At 34.8% G+C, this 26570-nt stretch overlaps 1 protein-coding gene across 1 annotated transcript in view; it reads left to right on the top strand.

The window, feature by feature from the left end:
• LOC114327543 (nuclear hormone receptor FTZ-F1) overlaps positions 1 to 26570 on the top strand; it is an 824714-nt gene that overhangs the window by 778829 nt on the left and 19315 nt on the right. Inside the window, exon 4 of the mRNA XM_050641953.1 lies at positions 2958 to 3362. Within this exon, the coding sequence (XP_050497910.1) occupies positions 2958 to 3362 (405 nt within the window). The remainder of the gene's footprint in view (positions 1 to 2957; positions 3363 to 26570) is intronic.

Here is a 26570-nt window from a genome sequence, read left to right as displayed (position 1 = left end):
GCTGAAAATTTGTTAATAGCTTAAAGGTGTCTAGTCGGATAAACTTTGATATATGGGAACACTGGAACAGGGGCAGTGTTAATTGTGGAACGGGTTAAAAATTTGGAACGGTCAGACCGCGAAAACGGCACATTTATTTTGTCCGACAGAACAGAATTAAACTCTTCGAACAGAGATTAAACTCTCATGCAAAAATCAGACTGCTATTTATCACCAAATGGGCGTTTTAATGAGTGGAACATTTAGAATATGTCAACTGACAGGAATTATGACAGGTGATAAATAGCAGTCTGATTTTTGCATGAGAGTTTAATCTCTGTTCGGAGAGTTTAAGTCTGTTCTGTCGGACAAAATAAATGTGCCGTTTTCGTGGTGTGACCGTTCCAAATTTTTAACCTGTTCCACAATTAAAACTGCCCCTGTTCCAGTGTTCCCATATATCAAAGTTTATCCGACTAGACACTCTTAAGCTATTAGCAAATTTTCAGCTTGCTATTAATCAACTTTTTTTTCATATGCGGGATCCAGACCTAGATCCAGTTGTGTAAAAAAATATGCTTAAAGATATTAAACGAAGTTGGGGCAATACATATAATGAACGCTATAAAACTATGTACTTGGACACGTAGACCGTATAGACAGAATGGAACCAAAAATACAATAATAAAAATAATAGTAGACCCACATAAACCAGAAGAAGTAGGTGCAATAGGGACAGAAGAGTCAGACAATATCGAAATCAAACGTGGCGTTAGACAGGGAGGTCTATTGAGATCAGTTCTAGAGGATTGGGATAGAGGAATCACTATAGGAGGCAGAACAAACAGTAACCTGCGATATGCAGATAACACACTTATATAGGGCTTTTTATCGCTTCTCATTTGTTTCGAGCACTTGTCATATAATATGTCTTATAATATTAATATAATATGTAAGTCATACGTTATTGGTATATACCAATTATACATACCAAAGACGTATGACGTAGCTATATTAATATTATACGACATATGACAAGTGGCCAAAATAAATGAGAAGCGATAAAAAGCCACATTAGCAGCGAATTAAGTCAAAATGATTACCATCAACTAACGACTAAGCCATATAAGCAAAGATTTTGGACTTCAGATCAACACCGTAAAAACAAAAGAAATGATAGACGGGGCAAATAGTAATCTAACGCACATACACCAAGTGGGAAAGGACACCGCACACATTTTATGGAAAATATAATGTCACTCAAATTCAATAAAATTTATATGAATAAATTCGTTTCAAATTAACGGTCAATTTTTATCATTGCGCCAACTCTGAATTTTCAATAATAAGAGCAGAAATTGATATAAATAAATCAGGAATCAAATGGGTACGTACAGCTGGTTCCAAAAAAACTGATACGACTCTTAAAGCGTATTTTGCAGAAAATTGAGCAGTGTACTTTCTTCTTCTTCTTCTTTTTGTTTTTGGTCTCGCTGCAAGGCAATTACCAGCACGATTTATAGGCGATCTTGATGTAGTCTGGCTCTAAGCCATATCAAAATCGCTGACTATGTTCTTGTAAAAAGCTTTTGATGAGGTGTGATATAATGAATATGAGTTTAATTATATTTAATTTATTATATTTTGAAGGATAAATACTTATTATTTACATACTGTCACTGTTACTGCCAAATCTTAAAATTGGTCAGATAACGTCAACCTCAAAAAATGGCCGTTTGTTTGTTTATTTTATTATTTGTCTGTCATAATAAATATAATATATTGTCAGACCAATCATACACTGCTCAAAATGATCAAATCTTATTGAGTCGTATCAGTTTTTTTAGGAACCAGCTGTACATAAGTTAGAGAGAGAGAGAAAAAATATTTTAAAATACCCAAATTATCGGTACTCCATAAAAATCTTCTCGGGCTATTAAGCATCTTATTATAATAGTTTCACTAATCCGCTTAGGGCCAGCGGGCTGAATAGCACCCAGAGCAATAGTGATTGTAACTGACACTTTTATGGACTCCAAAAATGTGATTTCGATAAACTTTAATTGCAATTTGCGCCGTAATTAATCATAATTAAGAGTTGGCGCAATGATCAGAATTGACCGTTAATTTAAAACGAATCTGTTCTTATAAATTTTATTGAATTTGAGTGACATTATATTTCCCATAAGATGTGTGCGGTGGAAATAATAGACAAATATGTATACTTGGGCTGCGTGATAACCAACAATGATGATTGCTCCTCAGAAATCAAGCGTAGACTAGCAATGCTACAAACCGCAAAAGCAGCTAAATTAATTAAAATATGGAAAGATCGAACAATAACAAGGAATACTAAGCTGAGTTTGGTGAATGCCCTTATTTGTCCCATTGCTACTTAAGCTGAAACATGAACTTTAAAACAAAATCGTTAGAAGATCGAAGCCTTTTAACTGTGCGTCTACAGAAGAATTCTAAGCGTGTCCTGGACAGAACCAATCTGTCAATTCTGGAAGAGCTTCATATAAAAGACAGGCTATTAAAAAAAGTAAACCCAGCATACCTAAATTACTTTGGCCACATAGCCAGAAGAACGGGTACCATGGAACTGTTGGTAGTAGAAGGAAAGGTAGAAGGAGGAAGACCAAGAGGAAGATCTCCAACACGATGGGCAGACCAAGTGAAGACCAAATCCCTACATGATGCAGTCCATCTGGCACAGGATCGCACCCAATGAAGACAGCAAGCTAACAATATTTAGAGTGTCACCATGCTCTGCTGACAAGGGTTTAAGGAATGAGAAGGAGAAAGGAGTATAAGTGACCACTCAAAACCTTTATGTCCTCTTAATATTTATAAATTAGTAACTATATTGGTAATGCAATTTTTTATGTATAATGTAATTGTTTTTAATTTACTATAATCCTTTATTTCCTTATTTAATATTTCCTCATATTTAAGAGAGTATTTTATTTTGCCAGGTGAACTCCTCGTTGGTGCAGCCCACGTCCAATCAGCAGCCCGCTCTCCAGATCGTCGGCGTTCCTGGAGGTCACTCGTCGATGGTCATGGGCCCGGATAACAAACTCTGGGCCCAAGCGAACTCCACCACCACATCACCCCTTAGTCCCAAAGTGTTCCAATTCGAGACTGTCGTACCGGGCAGCAGTGTACCGCCTTCGAGTAAAGTGTCGCCGCTCATTAGGGATTTCGTTGCCGCCGTTGACGATCGCGAATGGCAAAACTCTTTGTACACTCTTTTACAAAACCAGACGTACAATCAGTGTGAAGTGGACTTATTTGAACTAATGTGTAAAGTTTTGGACCAAAATCTCTTTTCTCAAGTCGATTGGGCGAGGAATTCGATATTCTTTAAAGATCTCAAGGTAAGTTATGGTGTTTGGTTTTACTGTGGTATTGCTATCTTTATCTTATAAAAGATATATAAACAGTCAAAGCAATATTTACCATAACTAAACTGCAAGGGAAAATTATGGTATTTTTAATAGTTATGTAACCAACAAGTGTATTAATAAGGGCGATTAACAATTGAGATATTTTAACGCGTGAGCGGTGCGAGCGCGTTAATGTTCGAGATTGTTAATCGCCATTTTAATTCACGAGTTCGTTACAAAACTTTTCCGTCGACCGTACTTTTCAGAAATAAAGATATATCCATCTTTTGATTTTTCAAATACACAGAATTTTAAACAATAAAGTAAATAATGACATACAATGACAGATAGTACTAACAGCGGCTACTTGATTTTAAATTTTTTAGTGGGAATATAAATAGGTATATGTTTGGTTGCCTACACCACAGGTCACTGCCAATCACAGAGCGTTAATTAATTTATGCAAGCAATGTATGTTGTGTTGCCTATAATGAAATCGTTCATTAATAGAAAATCATGCATTAATAGGGGTTATTAATCAATGATTTTGAGGGTGTTAAAATTGATCATAAATGGACAGTCGACGGAAATACGTTTTTAATACACAGTTTATGGTAGGGGAGCCCAAGCGATGATTTATGCAGTTACTCTGCAAACCTGGGGAGAAACCTGGTTGGTACCCTGCAGATGTACCTCTACCATATATTGGCTCTTAACACAGGGAAGTTCGTTAAGGGGGGCTCGAAAAAATAATCTATCCTTAAAAATACTCGAATTTGTCAGATTAAGATAAGGTAAGTTAAGTACATGCAAAAGAGTGTATATTTCAAAAATCTGACGATTTGAGCGGGGCGTAAGGAAATGAGTTTAAAACTTTTACAAAAAAGCGAATATTTCGCGAAATGAACGTCAGATCGAAAAACTAAAAAACACGTCGTCAATATTTTTAAAAAATCTATCGAATGGTACTAAACATGACCCCCCACGGAAAGGGGGGGGGGTAAATTTAAAATTAAACCCCGCGATATTTCGCAAAATGAACCTCAGATCGAAAAACTGCAAAATACACTTTCAAAATGTTTTTTAAAAATCTATCGAATGGTACCAAACACGACCTCCCACGGAGGTGGGGTTGGGGGCTTACTTTAAAATCTTAAATGGGACCCCAAATTTTTATTACATATTTGGATTCTTTACGTAAAAATAAGCAACTTTTATTCGAGAAATGTTTTCGAATTATGGATAGATGGCGCTATAATCGGAAAAAACGATTGTTGGAAATGGAAAATTATATTAAAAAATTGAAAGTCCCCACTAAAATGAAAAATTTTACTTTTACTCTTTTTGGTTTTAGGACCTAATAATCACAGCCCAATAGGTCCCCATAACGCTCGAGTGACTGCAAATTTAGCATACTTTGCTCCCCTACCATAATGTACCTACAATAATTCGTTGTACCTATGATATTTCATTGAAAATTGATAAAATGTTACCCCTACACATGTAAGGGAACAATTCATTGTATCTTTAAATGCCTGCCAGTATCCATAAAAAGTAAAACTTTGTTGTTTTAATTTTGTTGAATACTTTCCTTTTTAAATTTAATTTTGTTAACAGTGGTTTTGAAAAATGTATTACAAACTTTAAGTTTGAATTTTCGAGTTAAAATGCCGATCTATAGAATTAGAAAAGAAACGGACGGATTTAAATTGCGCAGTTTATTTTAATTATGACGCTCTTAATGGCGTTGTTGTTTTAACTTAATTTAAATTATAATTCGTCTATATATCAGCTTATTGCGATCCTGGAAAAGATACGAAATAGAAAAAACAGCTAGAGCAATGTGCAACTAACGACCCAGTTATCTAACCAAGTCGAACGTTAACTTGGAATTGAGCAACGAGTCTTTACCAAATTAAGATTTATTGGAATAAAAACCAACGAGGTGGGCGAATTTCTGCGGAGATATCCAAATGAGCGTTAAAGTGCAGTAATATGGTATTTATGATCCCTAATGTTCTAACTAAACAAATAACCATTATTATTGCAATGTATTTCCAGAGAACAAACTCGGAATAAATCATAAATGGTTTACTTCGTGCATTTTAACAAATTAAATCGACATGCTAATGAACAAAATAATTTTTTATTATATGACATTCGATAGGTGGTGAAATAATTTTGATTTTGTTAAATTTGCTGTGTTTATAAATTGTGTCAGTCTTCAAACGTTGGCTATAATCATGCCAACAGCATCGAGGAATCTTTCTCTCGATAGATCTTTCACGTGAAGAGTCCTCGTACATTGTTTAATGTTCCGTGGCCAAGATAGTTTTTTTACGTCCAATCTATCACCTTTATGGACTTTTTTCTAAGCAAGGAGTTATATTCGTACTTCTAGCTCTGTCCCATCGTGTTTTACCGTCGATTTTTCCAAGGGTTTTCATGTCTGCTGTGTTTTAGCATTCTTTTTGTCCTCTCTGTGTCAGGTTTGTTAGGCAACCTTCTGCTCTGTTTGCTCTATTCACTTGATCTTCCACTTCTGTTTGGAGCTTTCTCCATCGCAATTCACAGCGCACTCCAAATGTTCAAAAAGAAAGTTTGAATTTCTAAATCTATAAAGCAGACATTCACGTTTTTTTTCTTTTCTTTAGAAGGAGACGCACGTAGAACTAAGTCTCTCGAGTTTACAGACCGTTTCGGCATCAAAGCTGTTTTATTACCCAATTTCTCCCTTCTCCACGGGTATATTCTTCAGAATGCATAAAAGGATTTTCAAGGTATGACTCATTAAGCTTACCAGTCTGAAGTCGCTACATATAGATGCATTCCCGGTTTTTGGCTTCGTTATGAACATAGCTGTAACCAATCTTGTAGCTTGCAGCTTTTGTAGATTTTACTTAAAAAAGTCTGTGGGTGGCTGGCTCATACTATCTAAGAGTTTAAGTACCTAGTTCCCAAGGAATTTGGTCAACTCCAATTTCTTTATTGCTCTTTGCCCTATTGTATAGCTTTTTCCACTTCTGATTTTAATATACAGGATTTTTTCTTTGCGTAATTTACAAAAATGTCTGCTACGGATTTCACGTTGAAGAGATCTCGTATATAATTTCACTGTTTCATCATTGCTCCACGTCACACAAGATGATTCCGTTTAAATCCGTGTTGTTTTTAGTTATTTTACTACTCCACACCAGGTTGTTTAGTTTTCTAGTTGCTGTGGCCATGTTGCTAGATGAATTATGGATTTATCGCTTATGGATTCATCGATAATTCTTTGCCTTAGCTCTGCAACGCTTGCTGATTTAGTTTTACAAATTCTACTTTTTCAAGTATCTCGAATAGAAATAATCATTAGGATTCAAATCGAGTGAACGAGGAGGCCATTCAGTACTACCTAATCTACCGATCCATCGTCCCGAAAATGTTTGATCTAAATTTTACTTAATTCTTAAATTCGCCAAACATTTACACCAAAATGAGGTGGAGCTGCGTCTTGCTGAAGCCATATCTTGTTAAAATTGGCTCCAAACTTGTTTTTAGGGCAGGTATTTCTAAGTAGCATTTCATAATTATCGCTTTTTAAATTTCCTTCTATAAAAAATGGCCCGATTAACTGAGTACCTCCTATACCCGACAATATATTTAGTTTTTGTGTCTTTTGAGTAAGGTTTTCACGTATCCAGTATGGATTTATGTACCTCACTCCAATACCTTAATTGCAGAACTCGGGCCATCCATTTAAGAGATCATTAGACGTTTCCAGACGTTTGGTCTACATCTACACTGTATAAGTAAATGCTTTCAAATAAATATGCACGTACCGCACAATTTATAAAAACTATTTTATGATAGAACTCGCACACACATAGAATGCTGCATTTCTGCGTTAGAAAATATTAACCCTTTATATTTACCATGTAAATATAATTTGTAGCTCAATGTTCTCAAGTGACTAACAATTTGATTAGTAGTGTAGTAAGTAACTATTCTAAGACTTCCCTTGCATTTCCTGTGTCCCTATTTCATTATTCGTCTCGCCTTATTTCATTATTGGGTTAATTAATTGCATTTTATCCTAGATTTTTTCTACCGTACATTGCGACGGGTTGATTAAAATATTGATAAAAATGAATTAGAATTGAATTTGATACATGAATTTGAAGAAGTCATTAATAACTTCGAATACATAAATCAATTAGTCACATGAATTTTGTCACGTCGGCGTCGCGCGTCGTATCAAGTCTTTTTAGTATGTGTCAATAATAATATGATGTGGTAATAACTGAAAACGTTTAGATTATGCATAAACGAAAATAAATCAAAATACTTTGAAATGGGAGCAAAGAAAATGGAACCCGAAGATAACCTAAGAATAAGTAGTAGAAGTAGAGAATATTGTTTTGAAAAACTGGATCAAGAAAGTGAAGCTAAAGGAAGTAAAGCTGTAGGAGCCAAACACAATGATCAAAACTAAGTTTTTTTAATGGCATGAACTTTATGTATTTTTTGTAAATTTCAGTCATTTTCAGGGTCAAGAGAGGGGGGGGGGGCAAATGCCCCCTGACCCCTATCAAATGACTCTCCTGGTAAGTCCATAAAATATCAATAACGAAGAAAAATTAGTTCAGTAGCTGTTGAGACGTAATTTAGGTACTGAAATAAAAAGATGGTACTAAGCTAAGGTAAGCTAATTATAGCTTCCTTTCAACATCATAGGTGTGTTCAAAAACGATCTACCAAAAAATTTAATAACAATAACAATAATATAAGTATAATAATATAAGAATACATAATAATAAACAAGACGGTGAGGTCCTCAAAGTTCCACAGCAAGTTTTTTCTTTTTTTTTATCTTCCGCGGCTCCCTACTCAATTCGAAAGCTGCCTTGCTATGGACTGTCCAAGTTGCTCACCACATTTTCTCTATATTCATGCATATATCATACATATACTTTTAATACTTGACACTACAAAACTATTTTGGTATTTGACAGAAACATCACCAATGCATTATACATACTCTCTTGTCCATTAGCTAAGATACTAAGGATATTAAACGGAGCTGGTATCTTAAGTCTCTGTAGCTGTTGAATAAATCGATCTGTTTCATTCTTATATTTTTGGCATTCAAAAAAATATGATCTAAATCACCTTTTTTTATCACAATTTGGACATCATTTTCGAGAACACGAATTTTATGCAGGTGTGTGGGATAACAGGCGTGACCAAAACGAAGACGTGTTATAGTTGTGATGTATTTTCTTGAATAATTATATGGCTGGAACCACGTTCTATTCGGTATTTTCTTTTGTATACTACAGTACCTAGAAGGGTTGGTATAAGTATGATGTGACCAACATTCATTCCAGACTGTGAGGTATTTCATTTTAATATAAGAGACTGCATCACAAAAACTTACAGGATGTTTATTAGGCAAATCATTTTTTACACTTTTTTTCGCCAGCATACCAACATGCTCATTATGTTGAAGACCGATATTATTTAACCCAAACAAAATAATCTTTTTATTAACTTAATGCAGTTCCAAAAAGCGTTTTTTGATTGCATATATGATATAATTGAAGGAGTAACTTGGGTACTTAGTCAAAACTATGGAAATTAAAACAGACAGGGAGTCCAGATTACAAAATTTAATTTTTTCTTTTGTAATTTAATTTTGTAATCCTGGATTTAATATCCAGGATTACAAAAGTCAGGATTTACAAACCGACTGTGCAACCTTCGGTTATGTATGGCAGCGAAACTTTGGTGTTAAGTCGGAAAATATACAGAAATTGGAATGATTGGAAAGAAAGATATCACTTAAGATCCATGAAGCAGCTAAAGCCAATGACGGCGTATGGTAAAGAACAAATAAGGAAGAAATGGAACTGTATAATGAACCACGCATACTACAAAAAGTTAAAGCACAAAAAGCACGTGGGATGGGAAATGTTTATAGGATGCCCACAGATATGCAAAAAACATATTAACAGAAGGAACGGACGGAAAGCGCAGAAGAGGAAGCCAAAAAAGAAGTGGTTAGAAGAGGTTAAAACCGATGTAAGACAACTAAGAATACCGGACTGGAAGGAAAATACGAAAAACAGAAATAATTTGAGAAAAATAGAGACCAAAATAGAAGCCATGGGCCTCCACTCCTGTATTTTGTTTACTAAAAGAATTGAGGAAAATATCGATAAAAAAGTATAAATGTAGGGAAGCTATAACTATTAAAGTACAAAACTTTGTTTGGAGCCAGTATTTGAAAACAATTGATAACGACAATGCTATTAGGGGTTAAACAAAGAGATATATCGATAACACAGTCGTTATAGGTGAAAGTAGTTACGTGCACAATACTTATATTTTACTGCTTGCAAATGAAGATCGGTTGATAGGAAAAAATCACATGTGGTTCTTCCAAAATATCTTCCTTCCAATAATATTTTAAATTGTGGAACTTCTGTTATTTAGTCAACTAATTTACTTCAACTAATTAGTCTCATGAGTAACTCTCATACGGCTTCTCAAGATAATTTTAAGCAGAAATGTGAAGAAACAATGGGAAACAAACAATTCGGTTTCAGAGAAGGATTGGGGAATCTTTGTTCTCAATGCTACTACCATTACTTCAAAGATCATTGGGAAGTACAGAAACTAATTTACGTCTGTTATGCCCAACTTTATTTAACGTGCAGTCGGAAATAAAATTTATCGAAGCCTTGGAAGGGCGGTGTGGAGTTCGAATTGCGGGGGAAACTATTAACAACATCAGATGTGCAGATGACACAGCGATCATGGCTGAAAGTATCGAAAATTTTTAATTACTTATAGATCGAGTCACTAGAGAATGCTCCTATAACGGACTTTGCATAAATACATCAAAGGCAAAGTTACTTGTGATTAGTAAACAAGACGTTGGCCCTATGCAACTAATTGTTAACACTGAGCCGATTACAAAAGTTAACCATTTTAAATACCTAAAATGTCTCGGATAAACGAGACACTAAATAATGATGAAGCAATTAAAACTCGTATAGAAGTTGCAAGAGGAGCATTTATAAAACTTAGATCTATACTGAGCAATTCTCAGCTGAACTTACTATTAAGACTCAAGTTCCTAAAATTTAATGTGTATCCTGTGTTATTATATGTGAAATCTGGATCATGAAGGTTAATATGATGAACAAATTAGAAGCCTTCGAGATGTGGCCGTATCGTAGAATGCTCAGAATATCATGGGTTCAACGCATTGCAAACATAGAAGTCTTAACAAGATAAGGTCAAGGCGAAGGTGACTTGACAAAGATGATAAAAAAGAGAAAACTTGAATATCTGGGGCATATATTGAGAGGTAGCAGATACTGGATACTGCAGTTAATATTCAACGAAAAGATCGACGGAAAAAGAGGAATTGGTAGGACGAAATAGTCATGGCTCAGAATCCTTCATTAATACTTCATAAATTTGGACCTGGCTTATCATAAATGTGGGAACGGTACTCAAAGAAGAAGAAGAAGAAGAAGGAACTTCAAGATTTGGAGAATAATTATTTTTGTTTACTGGTATAATACGCTCAGTAGAAGTTGTGAGTGAAATCCTTCAAATTACATGTAATACGTATATTGTACTGTTTCTTTATATTATAAAGAAACAGTACAATTTACGTCTTTCGCGTCGCGTCTAGTCAAGTATTTGAATAAATCGTTTGTTCCAAGTTGATCACTTGCAAATGAGGAACTAATTACAACAGTAGATGAACTATTTGCATCTCATTTCTCAGCAAATTGCGTATTAAGAATTTATGGGGTCGCCACTCCTGCGCCTAACAGATTAGAAGTAGGTAAGTCTGCTCCAATTCTTATTCTATGGAGGCGTTAATCTTATCACGTGATTAAGAGGTCGCATGGCGTCAGACGGTAAACGCCAACAATGTAGCAGTTGAGAGAGCAATTCAAGTAAACTTGTTAAAAAATATATTCATACAATATATCCAAGTTAGACATTATAGGCCGAGCAATATGTTCCTGGTTAATCAATTTTGGTCCAGATGGACTTCTTTATACAGGGAGTAGACTCCCTCTATAACGAGGACTGAAATGGCGGACTAATTACCTCGTTATAAGCGGATCTCGTTATATCAGACAAAAATAATATTGAAATGTTTTGATGCCTCTTACGTAGTTTAGGTGTCGATGGTCGACCTGAACAATGAGACTTCGCCATCGTAAATTGTAAATTTCCTACAATATTCAAAATCGGTCGATAGATAAACAGGAAGAAGTTTATTACAGGCGGTGAAGTTTATTACAGCACTGGCCTCGATAATAACACAGATGTTGGGCATTTCTATATACAGGCAGCTGGGGTATTTATTTATAGCCATTACTGCGTTAAAAACAGGCAAAGAAACATATTCTTCGATTTCATTTTTACTCGTTATAACCAAATATGCCTCGTTAAAGAGGTGTTATAGTTCAATAGGAATTTCATGGGACATCTAGTGTACCTCGTTATAAGCGAACGCTCGTAATATCCGTGAACGTTATATAGAGAGTGTACTGTAATAGTTTGATGCATTTTCTTTGACAAAATTGCGAAATTTTGAAACATATTTGTTTTAATGTAACTGGGTTTGAAAATCATTGATCACAATTTTTAAGACACATAAAAGCTCATTTGCTCTATATGTTGTATTGTATTCCAAGTTACTCGGAGTGGTCATATTCATCATCAGTTGGCGTTACAACTATTCGTGAGCCTGTCTGTCTCAAGATATTCTTCCATCCTTTCCTGTCGTCTGTCTGTCTTCTCCATCCCCTTACTCCAATCTCCCTTAAATCTTCGTACATATTGTCCAGACATCCGAGTTTAGGTCGCCCTCTTCTTCTTCTTCTTCTTCTTCTTCTTCCGACCGGCCTATTTAGCATATTAACAGAATCACTTTCCTCCTTCCAATAATGTGGCCTTCCATCTTGGCTGTTTAGTCTGATAGTTTCCACTTTCACGATATCTACATCTGCATCACCGAAACATCAAGTCTATAAAATTAGTTCGCCTTCACAGACCCTCTTAGTTCACTCCGCCATATATGGTCCTCAATGTTTTTCTTTCAAAGATTCGTAGTAATCTTCAAATTCTTCATCTCGAGTCGTCATTTAGTCCAAGTAATGAAGCTCAAAATAGGACAAAACCTCACAATTTTTACAGAATAGATCGATTTGCTTGAAAATTTGAGAATAAGTCTAGTAGATAGTCCAAGGATCAAAATCTATATGAAACCGAAAGTCGCTTTTACCATGGGGGTGGTTGCCACCCCATCTCGGGGTGGAAATTTTTTATTTTATTTTGACCGCAAAAGTTGGTAAAAACATTCATTCTAAGCAAAAAACGTTCCATACATTCTTTTGATAAAATTAATAGTTTTCGATTTATTCGCTATCGAAAGTGTTAGTTTTATATCGAAAAAAGCAATGTTTTTAATCAGTTATCTGCTAATAACTCAAAAGTTTTGAGTTATTAGCAGAATTGAGTATTGAATTATAATCAAAACAACTTTGCTTAACAAAAATGTATCTTTTGAAAAAATAAACAACACAGTTTTTTTATTTTCTTTAAGACCAATAGTAATCGAGCTATACTTTATTATGTTAGCTCTTCTTCGTCAAATGCTAAATATTGTAGTTTCAAACTCAAAAGACGGGAAAACTGTGCATTTTTCGAGGATAACTTGTTTAAACTAATTTAAAGTATTTAAAAATATCTATCTATAAAAATAAAAAAAGTCTCTAGCTCAAAAATTAAATGACTTATTATGAAAAGAATGTCAGTCCCTATTTTTTTTTTCAGCGAAAAAGTGATCGGAAACTTCCCCCTACTGACCACCCTAATTAAAATTAGTCATTGACCTTATTTGGCCTTCTATATTTATGTATTAATAATAGGTTGTAGAGATTTGACCGGCTTAGAATGATTAGTTTAAAAAAAATGTTGTCTGTTGTTAACTTAGAAGTTAACTGCTATTAGAAGTATTGAATTTATTGATTTCTAACGACAACATTGCTAATCTTTGAATATTGCTAAAATAGGTGGCTCAAAGAAGAAGAAAGTTAGCATGGGCAGCATTCGGCAAACTATATACTCAGAAATCAGCAAATTCAACTACATCTTAGATCTAAAGTTTTTGATGCATGCATTATTCCGATATTAACATATGGGGCACAAACATGGACAATCACAAAAAAGAATATGAACATACTCATGTGTCACTCAACACGCGATGGAAACAGCTTAGCAAAAGCTAAGGACAGGAAAACAAACACATGGATAAGACAGAAAACCAAAGTCACCGATGTGGTTAAAAAATCACTAAAATTGAAATGAGAATACGCTGGACATGTAGCTAGGAGCGATCTTAACAAATGGCACAGAACAATTCTAACCTGGAGACCATACGAACACAAAAGACCCAGAGGCAGACCTCCTATGAGATGGACAGATGATCTGAAACGAACTGCCGGGAGAAATTGGCTACAAGTAGCGTACAACAACAAACAATGGAAAGGAAGACTTGAAGAGGCTTATGTTCAGATGTGGACGTGAATGGCTAGACGAAGAAGAAGAAGAAGAAGGTGGCATTCGTTACATTCAGCCATTCACTTATTATGGTTGATATTATTAAAACACGTCTTTATCTAAATGCAAAATTCACAAATAATATGCCTAACGTCCATTTACTGAACCTACCACAAACATTCTTCTCCAGAAACCCGTCAAAACATTAAATAAAAAATCCCGAAATATACAAAGGCCATCATAGTAGTTATCAAAAAATGCAGATACATTTATCATATATTCAGAACAACTCATCACTATACAAAAATCCGGCCAATTCATCTATTCCTCCTCATTCTTTGTCGATTTTATAATAATAACAATCTTTATCTAGGTCACTGTCACTAGGTCATTACTTCTATATTATTACTGTCTATTACGAAATGGTGGATCGTAACAAGCGAATTCTATGGCAAAAATGGAAAGTGTTCCGAATAGTATTAGTCGGGGAAAGTTGTTGTTTCAGATTCGCTTTCAATTGTTTATTATTCAATTCTGTCTACCTACTTGCTTGCTGTACTGGCTTACTTAACCAGTTGTCGTTCTTTCTCGCCACACAGTGTTGCCGGTAATTATTATTATAGAACTTGTTAAAGGACGTTATCCATTTATTGTACGCAAGAGAGGTACCTCTAGGAATAATTAAAAGGATCGAAAATATCTACCAGAACAACACAATAAAAATAAAAGTAAATGAAGAACTCACTGACCCAATTGAAGCTGGCAATGGGATAAGACAGGGAGATTCCCTGAGTCCTCTGTTGTTCAACTTGATCATGGACGAAATAATAAAAAAAGTAAGAACAAAAAAAGGATACCAAATGGGAGAAAAACAACTTAAAATAATCTGCTATGCAGACGATGCAGACGCAATACTAATCTCTCAAAGTGAAGATGATTTACAACGTATGCTGCACGAATTTAATATAACCGCTAGAAAATTTAACATGTTAATTTCCCTAAAAAAGACTAAATGCATGGTTATAAAAGCAGATCTAATAAGGTGTAAATTAGAGCTGAGGGTCAAATAAAAGAACAAGTCATGGAGTTTAAATATCTAGGCATCACACTATGCAGCTACGGAAAGCTCGAAACAGACGTGGAAGATCAGGTGAATAAAGCAAACAGAGCCGCAGGTCGCCCGAATGAAACAATATGGAGAAATAAAAACATCGGAAAAGAAGTGAAAGCCAGAATTTACAAAACAGTCATCAGACCAATAATGACATACGCGGCAGAAACACGACCTGATACAGAAAGGACAAAAAGAATGCTAGAAACAGCAGAGATGAAAACATTGCGAAAAATCGATGGTAAGACGCTGTGGGATAGAGCTAGAAGTGCAGATATACGAAGGAGATGCAAGGTGGACAACATTAATAACTGGGTGAAAAGCAGAAGAGTAGAATGGAACGACCACATAAGCCGAATGACTGCAAATAGAGTAGTAAGGACGGATAGAGACGGTTCCTCAATAGGAAGACGATCAGTGGGAAGACCACGAAAAAGATGGAATGACAACTTACTGGAGACACATTGAAAAACAGACAGAGTAATGTCTATATAAAAAGAAGAAGAAGAAGAAGAACTTGTTACAAACAGTACTGTTATAGAAACAAGTACAAGGTAAAATCCGAAAATAAATTAATTAGGCTACAAAAAAGATCGGGGAACAGAAAATAAAAGTTATGACAATTTTGTGCCTGGTTAAAGAGTGGTGTTTATAATTTTGAAGAATATATTTTTCTTTTTCATTGTTAATCTTTAAATAACATATGAATGATAGCGTACCTCAAGAGGTTTTGTGGAGGTCACTGAATATTTTTGAACCGCTGCTTGATGAAGCAGGATAATATAGGATACGAACTAACAAAGAGTTTGAAGAACTTGCCCAGACGCTAACATAATAAAAGAAATAGAGTGCAGAAGACTGCAATGGACAGGACACCTCAGAAGACATTCTGACGAAAGAACAGTAAGGCTGGTATGGAACGAAGTCCCAACTGGAAGAAGACCTAGAACTGGATAGATATTGCTCAAGACAGAGAAGAATAGAGGCATGTTGTTGAGTCGCCTAAAACCCACGAAGGGTTGTAACGCTACAGAGTAGTAACTGAATAAGAAAGGATGAGTAGTATCTGAAAATTGTGAGCAATATGTATAATAGAATAACAAAAGGTTTTTAGGGTAGGTGTAGAGAGGACTTGTTTTGGAAAACCACAAATCTTGCACCGTGTTTTTAATTCATTTGGTCCATGTTTTTTCAATTGTCTGTTTTTTCAATGTGCCAAGTAGTCATTCCATCGTTTTCGTGGTCTTCCCACTGATCGTCTTCCTATTGGGGAACCATCTCTCGCCGTCCTTACTACTCTATTTGTTGTCATTTGGCTTATGTGGTCATTCCATTCTACTCTTTGGTTTCTTACCCAGTTATTAATGTTATGCACATTGCCTCTCCGTCATATATCTGTACCTCTAGCTCTGTCCGATAGAGCCTTAACATCGATTTTTCGAAGCTGTTTCGAGCAATCTTTCTGTCCTCTCTGCGTCAGGTCGTATTTCTGCCGGCGTCATGTCACATGTCACAGAAGCGCCGTGGGTGTACCAGAAACACAAGAACAATATTTTAGCCATGTATTGTTTGTAGTGCATTTGTATGACGTGGCAACACTGTAGGAAGTTTTACAACGGGCGTCTTTGAGGAACCTGATATATGAGTTCTACCCACTTATGCCTTTGCATATGCACATAATTTGTCAAATCCATATTTATTGCAATTAAAACTGTACATATGTAATATTATATTCAGTGGATACATAAAACTGTATATATTTTTTAATATGTTTAATATGTAAATATTAGATACACGGTTCTTGGTCCACTTGGGCGTTGTGCATTTTTTTAAAATAAAAAATACTAAATTTGAGATTTGCTTTCAAGGTAAATTATTTAATACTTCAGTTCTCTTTGCCTCATCATTATAGGTATGATTCCGAAATTGTGTTTTTCCGAATTGGTTATACAGGGTGAGTCATGAGGAACTGTACATACTCCTACCTCATATAGAGGTCCCTATGGGGAATAACAAATGACCATTAAAAAGTGTCTGCTCCCATTGTTTAATAATATACAGGGCGAGTTTCGCATTTTAACAGAAATTTGTATTCGTCATAATTTTTGAACGGTCAGATCGATGTGTCTCTTATTTTGGTCAATCGTTACACTATTACCACCCAATGAATTGATTTATTCAAACTAGAAAAAATCAGGTTCGGCTTTAAAAAATTAGTTCGTTTGGGTCTTAGAAAAAATTTCACCCTGTATATGCTTTTTGAAAACTCTAATATGAATTTTACAAATTAGACAAATAGGTTGACTACGAATTATAAGTTTGGTAAAGTGAACCATAGAGTTAAAAAAATTACCTTTTATTACAAAAATTAATTTTTTTAACCAAATATTTGATTTATGTTACCACACAATCAACTGATTTATTCAAACTAGAAAAAAAATCAGGTCTGGCTTTAAAAAATTAGTTCGTTTGAGTCATAGAAAAAATTTCACCCTGTATACGCTTTTTGAAAACTCTAATATGAATTTTAGAAATTAGACAAATAGGCAATTAAAATAGCATATTTATTTTTTCCCCACACGATTACTTAATTTTTTATTAAAAAATCAAAGTAAAAATCGCAATTTTACCTTAAAAATAAAAAAAAATTAAACAACGTTTTTCTTAAAATTAAAAGTTTCACCATTTTTGTTTCTATAACACGTCTAGATTTATAACTCCTCATAACACTTCTCATTGTACTCTATAGTTTAACATAGACGTGATCAAATAGATAAATTTTAAATTTTTTCACTCAATTTTTGCGATTTAACTTTGCAATTTAGGAATCTGCATCTTTTATTTGTAAAAATTCATATCTTTTACGAAAAGAAGACTGAAAGTCTACAACAATTTTCATAGTCTTCACAATGGTAAGAGATATTAGCTGTAAAAATTTCAGAAATAAAAATATTAAAATGGAACAGAGTTGTAGCGAGTCAAACCGTGATTTCATTTTTTTTTCATTTTTAGGTTAAAATTCCGATTTTGACAAATTTGATTTTTTAATAAAAAATTAAGTTATCTTGTGAGGAAAAAATAAATATGCCATTGTTATTGCCTATTTGTCTAATTTGTAAAATTCATATTAGAGTTTTCAAAAAGCGTATACAGGGTGAAATTTTTTCTAAGACCAAAACGAATTAATTTTTTAAATCCGGGCCTGATCTTTTTTTAGTGTGAATAAATCAGTTGATTGGGTGGTAACATAAATTAAATATTTGTTAAAAAAAATTAATTTTTGTAATAAAAGTTAATTTTTTTAATAAAAGTTATTTTTTTTCAAATCTATGGTTCATTTTACCAAACTTTTAATTCATAGTCAAATTTGATTTTTTTTATAAAAAATTAAGTAATCGTGTGGGGAAAAAATAAATATGCCATTTTAATTGCCAATTTGTCTAATTTGTAAAATTCATATTAGAGTTTTCAAATGCGTTACAGGGTGAAACTTTTTCTAAGGCCCAAACGAACTAATTTTTTAAAGCCGGACCTGATTTTTTTAGTGTGAATAAATCAGTTGATTAGGTGGTAATAGTGTAACGATTGACCAAAATAAGAGACACATCGATTTGATCGTTCAAAAAGTATGATGAAGACAAATGTCTGTCAAAATGCGAAACTCGCCCTGTATATTATTAAACAATGGGAGCAGACACTTTTTAATGGTCATTTGTTATTCCCCATAGGGGCCTCTATACGAGGTAGGAGTATGTACAGTTCCTCATGACTCACCCTGTATTATTTGGTTCGAAATAGTACTAAGCGTTGGCATTCAGTAAAGATCCGTTAAGAAGATAGAAAATAATAAAAAATATAGTTTCTAACGTTTTTACGAGAGTTGGAAAATATAATTCTTAGCTCATAAAAACAAAAGAATTAACAAATGGCAATTAACTTTTTTATTCGACAGTTCTCTAGGTGATAACTTAAAATTATATAAAAAGAAACAACAGCAACAAAAAAGATTTAACTAGTTTTTAACAAGATCTATTGCTTCACTACAATTTACCAACTTCTACTACCTTGGTTTAAAGGCTATAAAAATTGCTACAGTGCGTCATTGTTAAAGAGAATAAAAGCATTTTATAAAGTTATTGCAATATTCTGACTCATCGCATTGGCTGAACAAAGATAGATAAAGCGCGGTCCACACTCGTTTGAACTTGGCCTAAATTTTGAGGCGGTTTTCACTTTCGATTATTTGTTCATTTTACGTAATATCCAAAGCGCACTGTATGTTTTCGTTTTTATTCTCACGTACAGATACGGATCCAAAAAAAAAATGGGAAATAGTTTTGATGGAAAAAAGTTACAATTTCCTAACGTACAGTGGTGGATCCAGCATCGTCAAGAGGGGGGGGGGGGCGATTGGCTAAATGTAAATGAATGGTTTTATAATGTTTATATTATAACTAAACTAAGTTATATTATAACTTGGTTTGAGAGGGGGCCGATTGCCCCCATCGCCCTCCCCTGGATCCGCCACTGCTAACGTATCATAGTCAAGCATTGCAAAGATTGCCCTAAAGGGGAATCCCCAAGGAAAAAGAAAAAGAGGTCGCCCAGCACAAACTTGGAGAAGATCCATCATGGGCGAGATAAAAGACCAAGGAAAGTCTTGGAATGAGGTGAAGACTTTAGCGCAAAATAGAACCCGATGGCGCGTTTTCACTGAAGCTCTATGCTCCACTTAGGAATTAGGCTCCAATTAGGAATACATGGCAAAATCATTGGGAAAAATTAGGTACAAAGTTAAATGTAATCTGCCCAAAAATAAATGCTGTCCTGGATAATCCTTCAAACAGAAGAAACCCAGTTATTATTAACCGTCTACGAATTGGCCATTCTGCCTACACACAAATACTTAATAACAGAAGAACGACCACCAATCTAGTCAAACTGCTCAGATCCACTGACCGTCAACCATATCCTACTGTCCGCAATTCCTGGAAGAAAGAAGATTCCATGGAAACACAGATGGTGATCTCAAAACAGTTCTCACCAAAAACTCTCAACAGTAGGTTTGTTCCAACATGAACTTTTGGACGGTCCAGAAACCGTCACGAAACTACTTGTACCGTTTGTTGTGCGCATGTTCGTAATTGTATCGCCCAGTTATAGTTATCGTCCCATGACGGTAATTTGGAAACCGATGTTGGAACGCTTATCTGACTGATAAAACTCTCAACAGTAGGTTTGTTCCAACATGAACTTTTGGACGGTCCAGAAACCGTCACGAAACTACTTGTACCGTTTGTTGTGCGCATGTTCGTAATTGTATCGCCCAGTTATAGTTATCGTCCCATGACGGTAATTTGGAAACCGATGTTGGAACGCTTATCTGACTGATAAAACTCTTAACAGTAGGTTTGTTCCAACATGAACTTTTGGACGGTCCAGAAACCGTCACGAAACTACTTGTACCGTTTGTTGTGCGCATGTTCGTAATTGTATTGCCCAGTTATAGTTATCGTCCCATGACGGTAATTTGGAAACCGATGTTGGAACGCTTATCTGACTGATAACTGATTTACCTATCATTATCATATATTTGTCATTTTTGTTGGTGACAGATTGTGTGCTTTCAGTCGATCAAAGGCTCAAAAAATTTAAAGAATTAAATCCTAGTGCGCAAGTCAGTCCAACGAGCACATCATGCATTTGCCCGATTACTGAAATGATCATCACGAAACCGTCATCGAAAGATTATTCTTGTTGGAACAGTGGGAAGGACGATCCGATGACGATCATATTTTTGTTGGAACGGATTTTGTTTACTGCGCAGGAGCGTTACCGTTTCGTGACGGTTCTCGGTCGTGTTGGAACAAACCTATAGTTAACCTATTTAAGAGACATCAAATTATATAATTGTATTTAATACAAGGGCGGATTCAGGACCGATTTTCGGTGGGGGCCATGGGTTTTGATAGCGGGGGACTGGAGGAAATTTTTTAAAAATTAGGTCTAAAATGGTGAGTTTTAAGGCACTTTTAAGTGCCATAAAGACATTCAATACTTATCGTTATTAAAGAATTATTAAAGTCAGTACCGATTCTTACACATTTCTTTGGATCAGTTCTTTCAACAAGTTTGGAACTTGACAAAGTCTTCACGAATGTTGTTAGTATGTATGTATCTCAAATTTAGAGAAAGCTGTTCCACGTGTTCTCAAATGTGACAGAGTAATAATTTGGGGTCGTCTCCAGAATCTATACACGCCTACTTTGATACGAGAATTATAAAAAAATATGCATTGAAATCCAGATCACATTTGAGCATTATAAAGTGAGTACAAAGACATACAAAATATTTGTTTTGTAATTCCACCTTAAAGCCCTGCACTTCTCGTAGATTATTATCGATAAGGGTAGAGTTGTCATTATTTTGGGTCGCACCCAATAATTTGAACTGTGGACCTGATTCATTATTGTTCTGTATTGTTACCTGTATTACCGTTATTGTAACCTGTATTGTTAAAAAGTCTCATCTCCTGATGCGATTTTAATCTTTAACAATTCCCTAAAATGTCCCTCATTGATAGGGTCAGCATCTTTGTCAAGAAGCACAAGGCCATTATCACGATGGCTTCTTAGAGGAATATTTTGTCGACCTAAGAACACTATAGACTTTAATATTGGTCGTAGTCTTTCTTTTTCTATCTAGTTATTGACTGCCGTTTGCGGGTTGCGATAACTTTGTAGAATATCCAGCCCAACTTGAACGCACTCCTTGTGGTATGATGTTTTCTCATGGGTTTGTATGGCTCCATGAGTTTGGCGAAAGATGTTTAAGGTTTCGTGACAAGGCTTTGGGCTGTTATTCTTTTACTGTGACCACATTTTTCATTCTTCTTTCTTATTCTTCTTTTTTATTCTTTGTGTGTATAAAATATGGAAATTGATATCATTTTGATGGCTGACAAAGTCGTTCTAACAATTGGTACTTTGTAAAATTATCAACATTTTGATTTACAAAACATCCTATGTAATTCTTGAAGCTTCCGTTGCTGCTTTTGTTCAATTCTAATCTAGAAGACATATTTATCCCGTGTTTTGTACTTATATATGTGTTTGAAACTAAAAACATTTGAACTGCAAATATTTAAATTTATATTTTTTTAAATTCTGGGACATGGCCCCCATGTCCCCCTCTCTGAATCCGCCCTTGATTTAATATAATATTTCTTGTTTTCTTATATCCACTAATAACCCTGCGCGGTTGATGTGGTTTTAAATAAAGAAAAAACTTACTAAATTCTATTCGAAAATATGATACGCTAGTTGTTGAATTTAAAAACAGAACTTATCAGGATATGACGGGAAATAATGGACGAATAAACTCTGCATATACATTGTATGCATCAAAATACGTGGGAAAACGATATGGTTGATGAAATTGATATAATTAATTAAGGGTACCCCACCGTATCAGGTTGATACACTTATTCTGTCTGCCTTTTGAAACGCCGCATTGTTGCCAGGTCAAATTTTTAACTATAGATGATTTCTAATAATCCGGTCAACTTAGACATCAAAATGCTTGGCAAATAACAAAAATTGCCGGAGAGCCAAATTTTGGTGGAGAGCTAGGGTATACCATAACAAATAAAGTTTAAAAAGTCCCCATCGATCCCATGTGTGCGTCAAAAGTTATTCGGGGTCAAAGGTCAAAATTTGAGATTTTTTGGATTTTTTTCGAAAACAGTAAGTTTTATCAAAAAAAACCTCAAACCAAAGTTGTAGATCTTAACATTCTCTACAAAAATTGTCCTTACAATTTTTTTCCTAAGAGTTACCATTCCTGAGATATCGCGATTCTAAAAGTTACTTTATACATTATATGCACATATAAGCCACGTATATACATATGTGGCCCTTAAGACAAGTATAAATGCCTATTTGTGTCTCTCTTATATAGTATATTATACTATTCTGAAAATATTTCTTCAAAAGGTAATCAGTCCCAAACTGAATTTCCTCTATCCACGTGGCCTGGAAAAACATTTGGCTATACCATTGTTTAAAAAAGAACAGATTGTCTATTATAGGCAATGGCTACAGTATTGTCGATAGGTCTGGTTCATAATATCTGTTTTTTTAGTGCTAAAGGTTCAGTTCAAGTGAATATAAGTACTTATTACAAGAGTCTACCATTTAGTACCGTTACCATGAAAGCGAGTAGTACCGTGAAAGTTCACGAAGAAGAAGTAGCTATAGATCCTGTATTATTATTTCAACGCATGAGTATCACTGAAGCTTTTGAGGATGAGATTGAAAAATTTTTTGAGTATGAATTAGCTCCTTACCCCTTATCACTTTTCGATGCAGCTGGAATGCGTAAAACAACAAAGTCAGCAATTTATGATTGCTTTCAATCAGTCAATACTGAGGTTGATCGTAGAAACCCTACTTACATTATTGATGGAGGGTACCTACTACATCACGTTGTGTGGGATCGAGAAGAAACCTTTAGCGTTATTTTTGATAAATATGTTCAGTATCTACGCAGACATTACGGGCTTACAGTGACAGTGGTATTTGACGGCTACAATGACTCGACAAAGAATATTAAAGCTGCAGAACAACGTCGTCGAACTACAAAAACATCATCGGGTTCCGAGATTATCTTTGATGAAAATATAACAGTTCCAGCGAATCAACAACAATTTTTCGCCAACATTAATAATAAATCTCGTTTCATTTCCATGTTAACTGACAAATTAACAGCTGCGAATATTGAAGTGAAACAAGCTAAAAATGACGCAGATGTCCTTATAATTGAGACAGCAATTGATAAATTTAAGACAAAAAACACAACAATTGTAGTTGGTGAAGATGTTGATTTGTTGGTACTGATTACTGCAAGGACTCCAGTAGATAAAGTTATTTATTTTCTGAAACCTGGAAGGGCTCAACAGCGAACAGAGATATATTCTTCGAATAGTTTATCGGCTTATCCCAAATGCCAAAAGTACATTTTATTTTTACATGCGATAACCGGCTGCGACACTACATCCGCAATGTACAGAAGGGGCAAAACGTCAGTACTTAAATTATTCGAAAAAAAAAAAGATTTGACTAACTGCTGTAAAGTTTTTACAGAACTTGATTCTACACCGCAAACAATAATTACGGAAGGAATTCGCTTTCTTCTTGCGGTTTATGGAGCTCCAAAAAAAATTATTTGTCTTGATAAATACCGATACTTAACTTTTGTAAAAAATACGCGAAACAAGAAACAAGTACAACTATCATGTCTTCCTCCAACATCAGCATCTGCTTTTCAACATTTGTATCGAGTATATTATCAAGTTCAAACATGGCTAGGCAATGAACTGAATCCAGAAGACTGGGGTTGGAAATTAATAGATAATACTCTGGAACCGATTAAAACCTTACTCCCACCTGCTCCAGAAAAACTCCTTAACACTATTTTTTGCAATTGCAAAAAAGGTTGTAGTGCCAAATGTGGATGTTATAAAGTCGGGTTGCTGTGTTCTCTAGTGTGTACCAACTGCCAAGGTCAGTCTTGCTCTAATGTCCAGTTTAGTACAACAGAGGAAGACTCCTGTGATTTTAATGAAGAGACCGTCACATTTGAACAATTTTTGAACATCCAGCAAGAGGAAGAGGAAGAAGATGAAATCGAAGAAGACTTGACTGTTGAAGTAGACTTTCAAGAATATGAATCTGATTAAAATATCTAAATAAATCAAAACAATAGTTAACCTAATAATCAATAGCAATATCAATAATCAATATCAATAATAAGGTAATATCTAGAACATAACCGGTATTGTTTCCTTAAATTATCCTAAAATTGTCAAAACAGTTAGTGGAGTAGGCCTACAGGGGAAACCACGGTAAAAAACGCGCCGAGTACACTAACTCCCAGGTGGTGTGGAAACGTGTGGATATCATGTATAATGTGACTCTTTGAATCGCGATATCTTAGGAATGGCAACTCTTAGGTAAAAAATAGTAAGGACTATTTTTGTAGAGAATTTTAAGATCTACAACTTTGGTTTAAGGTTTTTTTTGATAAAACTTACCGTTTTCAAAAAAAATCCAAAAAATCTCAAATTTTGACCTTTGACCCCGAATAACTTTTGACGCACACATGGGATCGATGGGGACTTTTTAAACTTTATTTGTTATGGTATACCCTAGCTCTCCACCAAAATTTGGCTCTCCGGCAATTTTTGTTATTTGAAATGTCTATATAGACCGGGTTATAAGTGTTTGTAGCCGGTTCTTTTACAAGAATATGATTCTAGAAAAATTAAAATCTGAGAGGTATATAACTTTAATCATTTTAATGGACGTATAAACGAGACTAATTTTTAATTAAAACAACTAATAGGTCTGGATCCCGCGTATGAAAAAAAAGTTGATTAATAGCAAGCTGAAAATTTGTTAATAGCTTAAGGGTGTCTAATCGGATAAACTTTGATATATGGGAACACTGTAACAGGGGCAGTTTTAATTGTAGAACAGGTTAAAAATTTGGAACGGTCAGACCACGAAAACGCCACATTTATTTTGTCCGACAGAACAGACTTAAACTCTCCGAACATAGATTAAATTCTCATGCAAAAATCAGACTGCTATTTATCACCTGCCATAATTCCTGTCATTTGACATATTATTCTACATGTTCCACTCATTAAAACGCCCATTTGTTGATAAATAGCAGTCTGATTTTTGCATGCGAGTTTAATCTCTGTTCGGAGAGTTTAAGTCTGTTCTGTCGGACAAAATACATGTGCCGTTTTCGTGATCTGACCGTTCCAAATTTTTAACCTGTTCCACAACTAAAACTTCACCTGTTCCAGTGTTCCCATATATCAAAGTTTGTCCGACTAGACACCCTTAAGCTATTAACAAATTTTCAGCTTGCTATTAATCAACTTTTTTTTCATACGCGAGATCCAGACCTATAAGTTTTACGGTTATAATAAATTAAAATTGTTTGATATTGACATTCAAATGAAAAAGGCAGAACAACGTGAACAAGTATTTAAAAGTATGGATTTACATTTTTGGATTTTCTATTGGTTTTCTTTGGTTCTGTATTTCCGCTCTTTTATTGATTTTTACTTATGCATTCTTTCCCAAAGAATATTTTGCAGTAATTATCTATCCCACATCTAATTATCTAATGATTTTTTGTTCAGATTTTTTTTTATTCATTTAGTTATTTCATATTAACTCATTCTTATATTGACTCAGGAAATCCCGGAAAGGGTGGACCACTTTAGATATCTGGGTAGCTGTATTGACTGGCTGTAAATTTCGACCAGAATAGAACTCGTACGGGATGTGGAACTTGGACAACAAAAGTGAAAAATCTCAACAAATTAAAAGCGTTCGAGTTGTGGTGTTACCGTCGAATGCTCAGAATCCCATGGACAGCACACATATCCAACGAGACCATGCACAAAGAGCGAGAATTGATCAATGTCA

The sequence above is a fragment of the Diabrotica virgifera genome, chromosome 1 (assembly GCF_917563875.1).
Source record: "Diabrotica virgifera virgifera chromosome 1, PGI_DIABVI_V3a".
Lineage (NCBI taxonomy): Eukaryota > Metazoa > Arthropoda > Insecta > Coleoptera > Chrysomelidae > Diabrotica > Diabrotica virgifera.
The sequence above is the reverse complement of the archived record's forward strand: the minus strand, read 5'-3'. Positions and strand labels throughout refer to the sequence as shown.